Raw genomic sequence first — 12,409 nt, 5'->3', positions numbered from 1 at the left:
TTTATTCCTGTAAAGAGCCTTAGATCCCACAGCACCAGGGTCAGGGGCAGCTGCCACCCTGCGACCATCAAGCTCCTGAACCAGGCTGGATAACTTCACTAACCTCTATGCTGAAATGATCCCTGAGCACAAGCTATGAACACACTTTTAAGGACTCTACAGCTCATGTTCTCAGTATTATTTATTTATCTATCTATCTATCTATTTATTTATTTATTTATCTATCTATCTACCTATTTAGTTGCAATTTTTCTTCTCTGCATCCTTTGTTTGTGTGTAGTTTTCCATTGATTCAGAATCAGGTTTATTATCACCAGCACATGTTGTGAAATTGTTAACTTAGCAGCAGCAGTTCAATGCAATACATAATAATATAGAAAGAAAAAAATAAGTAAGTAGATTAATTGCATTAAGTACCTACAGTGGTGCTACAAAGTTTGTGAACCCTGCAGAATTCTCTCTATTTCTGCATATGACCTAAGATGTGATCAGATCTTCACATCAAGTCTTAAAGCTAGATAAAAAGAACCAAATTAAATAAATAACACAAAACATACTTTTTCATTTATTTATAGAGAAAAATTATCCATTATTACATGCATTTGTTGGAAAAAGTACGTGAACCTCTGTTTACAGTAACTGGTGTAATTCCCCCACCCCTGTACAGCAATAACTTCAAGCAAGCATTTCCAGTAACTGTTGATCAGTCTTGCACATCGGCTTGGAGGAATTTGAGGCCATTCCTCCTTACAAAACTGCTTCAGCTCTGGGATGTTGGTGGGCTTCCTTGCATGAACTGCTGGCTGGAAGTCATTCCACAACATCTCTGTAGGATTAAGGTCAGGACTTTGACTTGGCCATTCCAAAACACAAACTTTCTTCTTCTCAAATCATTCTGTTGTTCATTTACTCTTGCATTTTGGATCATTACTTTGTTGCATTATCCAACTTTTATTAAGCTCCAGGTGACAGACTGCTACCCTGACATTCTCCTGTAAAATGTTGAAACAATTTTAAATTCATTGTTCCCTCAAAGATTGAAAGTGTCCAGCTCCAAACCATGATGCTCCTTCCACCGTGCTTCACAACTGGGATGAGGTTTTACTATTGGTGTGCAATGCCCTTCTCCCCCCAAACATAGCAATGTGCATTTCTGCCAAGAAGTTCAACTTCTGTCTCATCTGTCCACAGAACATTGTCCTAGAAACATTGCAGAACATCCAGGTGGTCTTTTACAAGCGAGACATGCAACAATGTTTATTTCAGAGAGCAGTGGTTTCCTCCATCGTGTCCTTCCATGGACACCATTCTTGTTAAAGTCGGCACATGAACAGAGACTTCAGTAAGTTCTAGAGATCTCTGTTGTTACTCCTGGGTTCTTTTTCACCTCCTTCAGTATTGCACGTTGTGCTTTTGGTGTGATCTTTGCAGGACGCCCAGTCCTAGGGAGAGCAGCAAAAGTACTGAGTTTCATCCATTTGTAGACAATTTCTCTGACAGATGAATGCTCAGGTCTTCAGAAATGCTTTTGTAGCCTTTTCCAGTTTCATTCAACTCTACAATTCTTCTAAGGTCCTCTGAAAGTTGTTTTGTCCACGGCATGGTGCACATAAACAGATCTTTCTTGAGAAAAACAGGCTCTGCCAGTAACCTGACTTTGTGTGTCTTTTTTATACGGCAGGGCACCTCTACAACCCACACCTCCAATCTTATCTCATTGACTGGAACACCCGATTCCAAATAGATTTTGTAGAAGGCATTACATCAGAGGTTCACATATTTTTTCTAACAAATACATGTAATATTGGATCACTCTTCTCAATAAACAAATGAACAATGTTTTTCGTGTTATTTATTTAATTGGGTTCTTTCTATCTGGCTTTAGGACTTGCATGAAGATATGATCACATTTTAGGCCATTTTTATGCAGAAATAGAGAAAATTCTACAGTGCTCACCAAATTTCCAGCACCACTGCATGTGTCTATTAAATAGTTAGATTAAAAATAGTGCAAAATAGAAATAATACATAAATATTTTTAAAATGTGATGTAATGTTCATGGGTTCAATGTCCATTTAGGAATCGCATGGCAGAAGATGGAAAAAAAAGGTAATTGAAAAAAAAGCAATACTGACAATATGAGTTGTAGGATCCTTGAAAGTTCGTCTGTAGGTTGTGGAATCAGTTCAGTGTTGAGTTGAGTCAAGTTATCTACACTGGTTCAAGATCCTGATAGTTGAGGGGGTAATAATGTTTGTTGAATCTGGTGGTGTGGAGCCTGGGACTTCTGTACCTCCTTCCCAATCACAGTAGGGAGAAGAAAGCATGGCCTGGATGGTGGGATGTCCTTATTGATGTGCTCAGTGGTGGGGAGGGATTTGCTTTTGTGTCTCCTGCCTGATGGGAGAGGACAGAGGTGGGAGGGGCCCTAGATTATCTCGAGGCAGCAGGAAGTGTAGACAAATTCAATGGAAGGGAGGCTGACTTGATGGATGGACTCGTAGGTAAAGTGTTGCCTCAGCTCGGGGCTCTGAATGGTAGTGAGGGAGGAGTCATATTGACAGGTGTAACATTTGTCCTGCTTGCAGGGTTAAGTGCCAGAAGGACAGTCAGTGGTGAGGGATGTGGACAATGGAGCACTGTTCCCTCTGAGCTGCTGGGATGCACGACAGCACAGTAACTGAAATGCCCCCATGCACATAGCCTTTGTGGCAACGCAGCTGGAATTTTCTTAACATATAAACATTTAGCGTGCTGCAAAGCTTTCAGGCCATGTAAAGATGTCCTGCTCAGAGCAATGATTGGTCCAAACAGCTGTAAAAAAAAAACAACACCGTAGAGGTAACATTGCAAGGGAGTCACGTAGAGTGCGATCCCTGTGGAAAGCGGAGTATGAGGATGGGGAGGGAAAGATGCAATACGTTGTAGGATCCTGATGAAGATGGCAGAAGCTGCAGAGGACGATGTGCTGGATGTGGAGGTTCATAAGCTGGTAGATAGGCACAAGTAGAACTTTACCCCCTTTATGACTCCTCCTCCTCCTCCCCTTTCTCCCAAGGCCCACTCTCCTCTCCTATTAGATTCCTTCTTCTTCAGCCTATCTTTTCCACCTATCACCTCCCAGTTTCTCACTTCATCACCCCTCACACACCGCCCCCCACCTCCGTCTCACCTGGCTTCACCTATCACCTTCCAGCTTGTATTCCTCCTCCCCCTGAACTTGTTCTGGCTTTCCCCCCCTTCCTTTCCAGCCCTTTTGAAGGGTCTCAGCCCAAAACGTTGACTGTTTATTCCGCTCTGCAGACGCTGCCTGGCCTGTTGAGCCCCTCCATCGTTTTCTGCGTGTTACTCTGGATTTGCAGCATCCACAGAATCTCTTAAGAGAAGTTCGGAAAGGTACGTGGACGTGAAGGGCTAGGAAGACTATGGTCTGGATGTAGGTAGATGGGACCAGGTCAGCATGGATTAAGATGGGCCGAAGAGCCTGTTTGTGCGCTGTGATACTCTTTGACTCTAAGTACTGTTTGTTGTAATGAACTGGACAGTCTAAGAGTACAAACACAGAGTTAAACAGAGTACAGCTACAGGGCCAGGCAGGAAGTGATGTTTAGTGGTTCTGGCCCTGTGCTCGCTGGCGTTTATAACAATGAGGGTGGGGGGGATTTTATTGAAACCTACTGAATATAAAAGGCCTGGAAAAAAGTGGACGTGAAGAGGATGTTTCCAATAGTGGGGAAGTCTAGGACTAAAGGACACAGTCTCCAAATAGGCCATCCCTTTAGAACAGAAATAGGGAGGAATGTCTTTTTAGCCAGAGGGTGGTGAATCTGCAGAATTCATTGCCACAGACGGCTATGGAGGCCAAGTCATTGGGTATATTTAAAGCAGAGGTTGACAGGTACTTAATAAGTAAGGGCACCAAAGGTTATGGGGAGAAGGCAGGAGAATGGGATTGAGAAGGGTGAGGGTTCAAAGGAAGATCACAAAGATGATTCCAGGATTGAAAGGCTTATCATATGAAGAGCATTTGATGGCTCTGCGCCTCTAGTCACTGGAATTTAAAAGAATTATGGGTGACCTCACTGAGACCCATTGAATGTTAAAAGTCCTCGATAGAATGGATGTGGAGAGGATGTTTCCTATGGTGGAGAAATCAAAGACCAGGAGACACAGCCTCAGAATAGAGGGGAGTCCTTTTAGAACAGAGATGAAGAGAAATTTCTTCAGCCAGAGAATGGTGAATCTATGGAATTTGTTGCCACAGGTAGCTGTGGAGGCCAAGTCATTGAGTATATTTAAGGCAGAGGTTGATAGATTCATGATTGGTCAGGGAAAGAAGGGATACAGGGAGAAGGAAGAAGATTGGGTTGAAAGGAAAAATGGATAGAACAATGATGAAATGATGGAGCAGACTCGATGGGCCAAATTGCCTAATTCTACTTCTATGTCTTATGGTCTTATGAGCCAACATTGCCCAGCACGACAAGGACTTACCTGGGTGATGCAGGCTCCAGTAAAGGCGACGATAACTGCGACCACGTTTACTGTCAGTTGGAACTGCAGGAACTTGGAGATGCTGTCGTACACATTGCGGCCCCACATCACGGCCTTAACGATGCTGGTGAAGTTATCGTCTGTCAGGATGATGTCCGACGCCTCCTTTGCGACATCAGTTCCTGCAATGCCCTTTAAAACCCAAACCAAACCAGATCAGGAATTCTGTCCAGTATTCTCTACCATACTTTGCAGAATAGGCTGACAACTAGAAAAGTGTTTGCTGAATTCCACCCACTTGCAGCACCCTGTAGAGCTCCCACCCACATTACCAGACAACACAACTGTAAAGATATTATAATATAATTTATGAAATAGCTCAATTGCAAAGGTAGATCAAAATAGTCATAAAAATACAAGACAAAATTAAAAATTGTAAGTAAAAACATTCTATTGAATAAAATGTAACTGAATATATCATCAACAGGCATTAAGTAATCCGATAAGTAGGCCAAATTTAAAAGTAGGCTTTTAGAAGTGGTTTGAAACTTTCCACAGTAGTTTTCCACACTTTTCTTGGTCTATCTCAGTCGACAGAGTATTCCAGATTTTTGGAGCATAAGAGCCCTCATCACCAGTTCTTATATGCTCGGCTTTAGGAATACTAAGCAAACCAGTACTTGTGGATCTAAGATTATGAGTAGGAATGTGAGGGGGAATAGACACTCCAAAACATACAAAGAAGCGAGATTATTCAGAGCCTTAAGAGTATTTTAATATTAATCCTAAAGGACACAAGGCAGCCAGTGTAATGATGCCAAAGCCGGTGAAAAGTGCTCAGATTTTCTTTTTTTTGGTTAGGATTCTTGCATTTTTTGAACAAGCTGCAGCTGATTTATATCTTTCCGGAGCAGTCCTGAGAAGAGTGTGTTACAGTAGTCTAATCAGCTCAAAACACAAGCGTGCATTAATTTCCAGAGGACACTCCTGTTCCTTTGAAGTCAGAAAGGAGAACCTACGAGCGATCTAATCAATTGTCACTGCTCTACTGAGGGCCTTCAGCTTGACTTTCTTCATTGTCAAGGAACCTTTCACCACTGCAATGCAGTGTTACGGAGAGACACGGCATGAAAACAAGCCCTGATGAGGCGTCTCAGCCTTTATCGTCGACTCTCTTTTTGTAAGGCTTACTCTGGAGTTGTGCTCTTCTGCCCGGGTCTGCAGCAGTTATCGATCACAAACACAGGAGATTCCGCAGATGCTGGAAATCCAGAGCAGCACGCACACGCAATGCTGGAGGAACTCAGCAGGTCAGACGGCGTCCATGGAAATGAACAAACAATTGAAGTTTCGGGCCGACCCTTTGTTAGGACTCTTGGTCTGAAATGTCAACTGGTTTTAGATGCTGCATGACCTGCTGAGTTCCTCCAGCACTGTGTGTGCGTGTGTGTGTGGCTTCTGGGTTTTTCAATATCTGTAGAATCTCTTGTTTATCAGTCTGATGTGCTTTATTAAATAATAATCCAGTGGAAGAATACATACAATACACTGATGCTGCAATGCTGAAGAAACTCAGCTATTGATCACCTATTTTATTTTAAAATTAACCACCCAAATTTCACACTAATGGTATATACATCCACCTTAACTTCAAACTACAACTCTCTTCCCTTATGCACTAATGTCAAAATCTCAAACTTCACAGTGTTTGGGGTACTGCAAGTCTGTGTCTTTATTGATGCTTTGCTGCACACGTGAGTGCTTGGTGGGGGCGGGGGCGGTGCTGATGCTTTTTGCTGGTGGGGGTCGTTGCCCTGCTGCTGTTTGTGCGTGGGAGGGGGAGCTGTGGGGGGAGGCTTTGGGGTTCTAACACTTAACTGTCATTCATTCTTTGGGGCACTCCTCTGTTTTTGTGGACGTTTGTGAAGAGAAAGCATTTCAGGATGTATATTGTATACATTTCTCTGGCATTAAATGCACCGATTGAATTCTGTGAATCAACACACACACACACACAAAATGGTGGAGGAACTCAGCAGGTCAGGCAGCGTCTATGGCAGGAAATGAACAGTTAACTTTATGGGCTGAGACTGTCCATCAGACCTTTCATGTCCCAGTGAAGGGTCTTGACCAGAAGCATCATCTCTTCATTTCCCTCCACAGGTACTGGATGACCCAGAATCAGAGTCAGGTTTATTATTATTGACATATGTCGTGAAATCTGTTTTATTAAAAAAAACAAGAGGTACAGTACAGCACAGTCGCTTCTGGCTCAACGAGCTTATGCCACCCGATTAACCTAAGAACTGCTACGGCTTTGGAATGAAGCAGGAAACTGGAGCACGCAGAGAAAACCCACGCAGTCATGGGGAGACCACACAAACAGCAGCAGAATCGAACCCAGGTAGTGGGAACTATAACAGCATTCTGCTAACCTGAATAGTTTCTCCGGTGTCTTGTGTGCATTGCTCTAGATTTCCAGCATCCACAGAATCTCTTGCGCTAACAAATAGCTCTGCACTTGGCTATATTCAACACAACAATCCAAAGCCTCATTAGACCGCAGTGTATTTGTCTGTAAGCCTGATTTTTAAGTGAATTACCACATTAGATCTATCTGTTTCCCAACTGAAGCCACGTAGTAACTTCACTTTTCTTGCACGCAGTCCAATTTCCAAAATGCCCAACTGGCAGACGAGACCTCCTGTGTGAAATACAAAAGTAGCTCGCAAGCTGCCAGAAAGCCAGGCATACAGCTGCACTGCTAAATAAAGCCAGTGCAATTCTCACTAACACAGAAATAAGTTGAACATCAAAAACAATTAGTCTCCACGCATCATCACGGGGTGACATTAGGCAGAAGATTTAGCATCTGCTCTGGCTGTTAGAAATGATCGCCAGTCGCTCAGAAATTTGTTGCTTGATGTTCTTTTATCTCTGCCTGAGAAACACATGGGGAATGTCCTGAAGAAGGACCTTGGTCTTAAACGTTGACTATCTATTCATTTCCATTGATGCTGCCTGACCTGCTGAGGTCCTCCAGCATTCTGAGTGTGTTGCTCTGGACTTCCAGCATCTGCAGGATCTCTCGTGCTTATGGTTTCACCTACCACCTTCTAGCTATCCTTATCCTTCTTCCCACTCTCCCCCCCACCTTTTTATTCTGGTGTCTTCCCCCTTCTTTTCCAGTCCTGAAGAAGCGTCTCGGCTGGAAACGTCAACTGTTTATTCATTTCCATTGATGCTGCCTGGCCTGCTGAGTTCCTCCAGCATTTTGTGTGCATGTGTTGCTGGGGAATAGTTTCTTTCTCACAGGGAAATTTGACAAGCTTCTGGCTTTCTGTCATCACAGCAGTCTGATCAAACGCCCCTCGTGCAGGTATTGGTTTTATTGTTTTTATTAACTTTAGAGATACAGCATGGCAACAGGGATCTCCTGACCGCACAGATCAATTACACCCTGTGACCAATTAATGCACTAATCCGTATGGCTTTGGAATGTGAGAGGAAACAGGAGCACTCACATGGGGAGAACGTACAAACTCCTTAAAGACAGCAGCGAGAATCGAACCCCAATCGATGTTGGCTAGCGCAGTAATAGCGTTATGCTGACCGCTACAATAGCTGGCCGGTGACATACTGGTACCAGCACCGGGCTTTGGAGGCGAGTGGTCCCGAGATTGAATCCAGCTGGCTCCTTGCATGCTTTCCGTCCGTGCTGGATTGAGCGTTGAGCTAGGAACTCGGCCTCGTAAAAAACAGTCAAATGATACGGAATTGGCAAAAATGTCACCCGATGCGCCACAAGGCAAGAAAAGGAACGACGGCAACAACCACTACGCTGCCATTGGTACCTAGATACAGGGGAAGGTATTGTAGGGAGATTAGGCCACACATCAAAAGAATTTATTATCAAATTATACAACTCTGAAATTCTCCTTCTCCAGATAGCCAGGAAAACAAGAAGGAATGGCAACACGATCATCAACCCCCAAATCCCTCCACACCGCACCAAAAAACAAACAGAAATGGAATAGACACATTGACACCCAAACCCCCCCTCCTCTGCACACAAAAAAAACGAGAAAGATCGGCTGAAAAACCCAGAATATAAAAAGTACAAGGCATAGACTATAAGCACATCAAGGCATGTAAAAAGTGAACAGAATTTAGAATATAGTGCTACTGTTTCAGAGAAAGTGCAATGCAAGTGCAAGGGCCACAACAAGCTAGAGAGATGAAGAGGTCATCTTTATCGTACAAGAAGTCTGTTCAGGAGTTTGATCACAATGGGATAGACACCTCAATCAGAGAGAAACGATGGAGCCGATCACGGGTCGTGCTTTGACTCCAGGCAGCACTCTCTGCGCCAAACCTCACCAAACTCCCTTGGAGGGAGCAAAGCGCCAGATCACTCATTTGGCCCAAAAATAAGTCATCAAAATGTAAATCAGATTTCAATTGCACGCCGCTTAGGAGGAGAATCATATTTGAAAGAAGCAGCAGCAACAGGAGCAGTTTCGTGAACTGTCAGCAGGGCGTTGTCACTGGTTGCATTGTCCTCTGGCGCCATCTTTAAGACTGAACTCAATATAACCTCAATTTGTTATTCAATGTGGAAGACTGCTGACTCAACATTACATTACAGCAACAACCTCTCGATGAAGAATAAACTCTTCTCAGGGTTCCAGCTGGTCCAGGTGTCCATTATAACTGATGTTTCGATGACCAACTCTGCCATCTTCATCAGAGATGATGCAAAGGTGCGTCTGGTCTGGTGGTGTAGATATCCCCGTTGTCCATCCCTCCCGATTGGTTAGATCTCAACCAATCAGGTTTCTGCTATTTTCCTGCTTGCTTACAATCATATTCCAATTCTTACTTAAGTGAGAGCTTTTTTGTCTTTGTCGAAATACTTATTCTTATTTCAATGGCTTCCTTCACCGGGCGGTCCCAAAACCCACTGGTGCGGCACTGTAGTTTTGTGCCTTCAAAGTCAATCCTGTAGTTGTTGCATATGCAATGTTCTGCTACTGCCGATTTCTCCCACATCAAGAATAGGAGATGTACCCGCTTGGGTGACCACAGGAATCGGCAGGAGCACATACACGCCAGAAAGCACCAGATCTTTCTTCATGAAGTGCTCTAATTCCTTGAATGGGATTCAAACCCACTGTTTTTATTAGAAATGAGAGCATAACCAGAATGCAAAAGATGACACAAAGTGCCTCTTAAATGAATCAATAGAACCAAGGAATAATACAGCACTGAAACAAGGCAGTCAGCCCAACCTGTCCAGGCCGCGCAGCCAATCAAGGTGCCCACGAAAGCCAGTCCCATTTGCCTGCATCCCTTTGAACCTTTCCAAATGACACCAAACATAATTCAGTGGTAATGTGACACATTGAGGGAAAGGGAAGTGTACCATGGCGAAGCCAACATCAGCTTTCTTCAACGCTGGTCCATCGTTCGTTCCATCTCCGGTTACAGCCACCACCTGCCGCATTTCTCCGATGGTGCTGTCAATAATACCTGTTTCAAAAAAGGACACCCAACTGAGAACACACCCCAGACCATTTATTTATTTATTAAGACACATTGTGGAATACGCCCATTGTGCCACGCTACCCAGCAATCCCCCAATTTTTAATCCTAGCCTAATCACAGGACAATTTACAGTGATCAATCAACCTACTAAACAGTATGTCTTTGGACTGTGGGAGGAAATCAGAACACACAGAAGCATGGGGGAAGGTACAAACACATGCCCATCCACCCCATCTATACCCCTCTTGATTTTATACATCTCTATAAGCTTTCTAAAGATGCAATCTGTATCACTGTCTGGTATGAGGGGGGGGGGGCACTGCACAGGATCGAATTAAGCTGCAGGAAGCTGGCCTTTATAAATTGGAGCATTGAGTATAGGAGCTGGGATGTAATGTTAAAATTGTACAAGGCATTGGTAAGGCCGAATTTGGAGTATTGCGTACAGTTCTGGTCACCGAATTATAGGAAAGATGTCAACAGAGTAAAGAGAGTACAGAGAACATTTACTAGAATGTTACCTAGGTTTCAGCACCTAGTTACAGGGAAAGGTTGAACAAGTTAGGTCTTTATTCTTTGGGGTGTAGAAGGTTGAGGGGGGACTTGATAGAGGTATTTAAAATTATGAGGGGGACAGATCGAGTTGACGTGGATAGGCTTTTTCCATTGATAGTAGGGGAGATTCAAACAAGAGGACATGAGTTGAGAGTTAGGGGGCAGAAGTTTAAGGGTAACGAGGGGGAATTTCTTCACTCAGAGAGTGGGAGCTGTGTGGAATGAGCTTCCAGTAGAAGTGGTAGAGGCAGGTTCAGTATTGTCATTTAAAGTAAAATTGGATAGGTATATGGACAGGAAAGGAATGGAGGGTTATGGGCTGAGTGCGGGCCAGTGGGACTAGGTGAGAGTAAGCGTTCGGCACGGACTAGGAGGGCCGAGATGGCCTGTTTCCGTGCTGTAATTGTTATATGGTTATATGGTAAACTCTGCCAGCTCCATCATGGGCACCAGCCTCACTGGCATCCAGGACATGCCACCTTCTCATTGCCACCATCAGGGAGTAGGCCGAGCAGCCAAAAGGCATGCACACAACAACACAGGAATAACTTCTTCCTCTCTGAGTGGACAATGAACCCATAAATTTTACCTCACTACTTCTTTTTCTACATTACTTAACACATATAAATCCTACTGTAATTTAGTTTTTATTCAAAGGTGTTGCAATGCACTGCTGCTGCGTAACAACAAATCAGAATCAGATTTAACATCACCAAACCACATCTTAAAATCTGTTGTTCTGCAGCAGCATTATAATGAAATACATTAAAAATTACTGTAAATTACAATAAAATATATCGTAATGCATAAAGAGAGCAAAATAGTAAAGTAGCATTTATGGGCCGTTTAGAAATCTGATGGTGGAGGGGAAGAAGCTGGTCTTAAATCGTTGAGCCTTCTCCTCTCTGATGGTTAAAATGAGAAAAGGGCTGCCCTGAATGCCTGGATGGTGAGATCAACTCTCAGTGTTTTACACAACAAGGAATAAAGTCCTAGCCTGCCTAATCCCTTCCTTTAACTCAAACTCTTGAGTCCTGGCTACATCCTTGTGGATTTCTATGATGGTACTTTCTAAATTATAATCTCCTAATTTATTCTGTCAATGAGAAATTCAAGGAAGGTTATTATCCTGCAGTACATTTTGAAAGGTCCATTTATAGCTGCACCTCTCACAGTAGGAGTGAAATTCCAAAGCAAACCCCACATTACCAAATGTACCGATCTCCAGTTGGGATGGTTTTATTTCTGGGTATTAACCCCAATTTCTTTCCCGAGGTTGAGTTTGAGAAAAGTTCAAAGTAAATTTATCACCAAAGTACAAGAGGACCACAACCTTGTCATAGGATTTGGAGGCTTGCATGCCTCAATGACCCAGAGGGCTCTGTTGGCTGGAATCAGGACCTTGTGCATTGGCTCTTGGTAGGGTCACGCATGCTAAACAGGTCAAAGGGTAGAGGCCAGACTTAGAGTGGTCGACCAGTTGGTCCTGCAGGCTCAAGGCTACCACCCCCAAGTGGTAAAAAAAATCGTTAAAGAAACAGCAGAGGTTGCCCTAAAGGCCAGTGGTGTAACAGGCATATTTAATGATGATGATGACATATATGTAATTGTTACCATATACCACCTTGTAAAGGGATTGTATTTACTGGTGTTTGGCATCAAGACAAGTCATGCCAACAAGGAGTCACGCAAAAGGCCAGTTTAAAGGAAACTTCATTGACTGTTCCCAGAATGTTTGCATTTGGGCATTAAATTAGTCAAAAAACTTTATAAATTAATTCCAATTTCCAAAAGTATTTCAGAATTTTCTGG

The 12,409-nt window shown here is 43.4% G+C and overlaps 1 protein-coding gene across 9 annotated transcripts in view; it reads right to left on the bottom strand.

Annotated features, from left to right (window-relative positions):
- LOC132380994 (plasma membrane calcium-transporting ATPase 1-like) overlaps positions 1-12,409 on the bottom strand; it is a 344,539-nt gene that overhangs the window by 34,975 nt on the left and 297,155 nt on the right. For all 9 annotated transcript variants that reach the window (XM_059950036.1, XM_059950039.1, XM_059950041.1 and 6 more), the window contains 2 exons: positions 9,921-10,027; positions 4,496-4,687 (listed from right to left, as the gene is read on the bottom strand). In XM_059950036.1, the coding sequence (XP_059806019.1) occupies positions 4,496-4,687; positions 9,921-10,027 (299 nt within the window). The remainder of the gene's footprint in view (positions 1-4,495; positions 4,688-9,920; positions 10,028-12,409) is intronic.

Source organism: Hypanus sabinus, chromosome 25 (genome assembly GCF_030144855.1).
Source record: "Hypanus sabinus isolate sHypSab1 chromosome 25, sHypSab1.hap1, whole genome shotgun sequence".
Classification (NCBI taxonomy): Eukaryota; Metazoa; Chordata; class Chondrichthyes; order Myliobatiformes; family Dasyatidae; genus Hypanus; species Hypanus sabinus.
The sequence above is the reverse complement of the archived record's forward strand: the minus strand, read 5'-3'. Positions and strand labels throughout refer to the sequence as shown.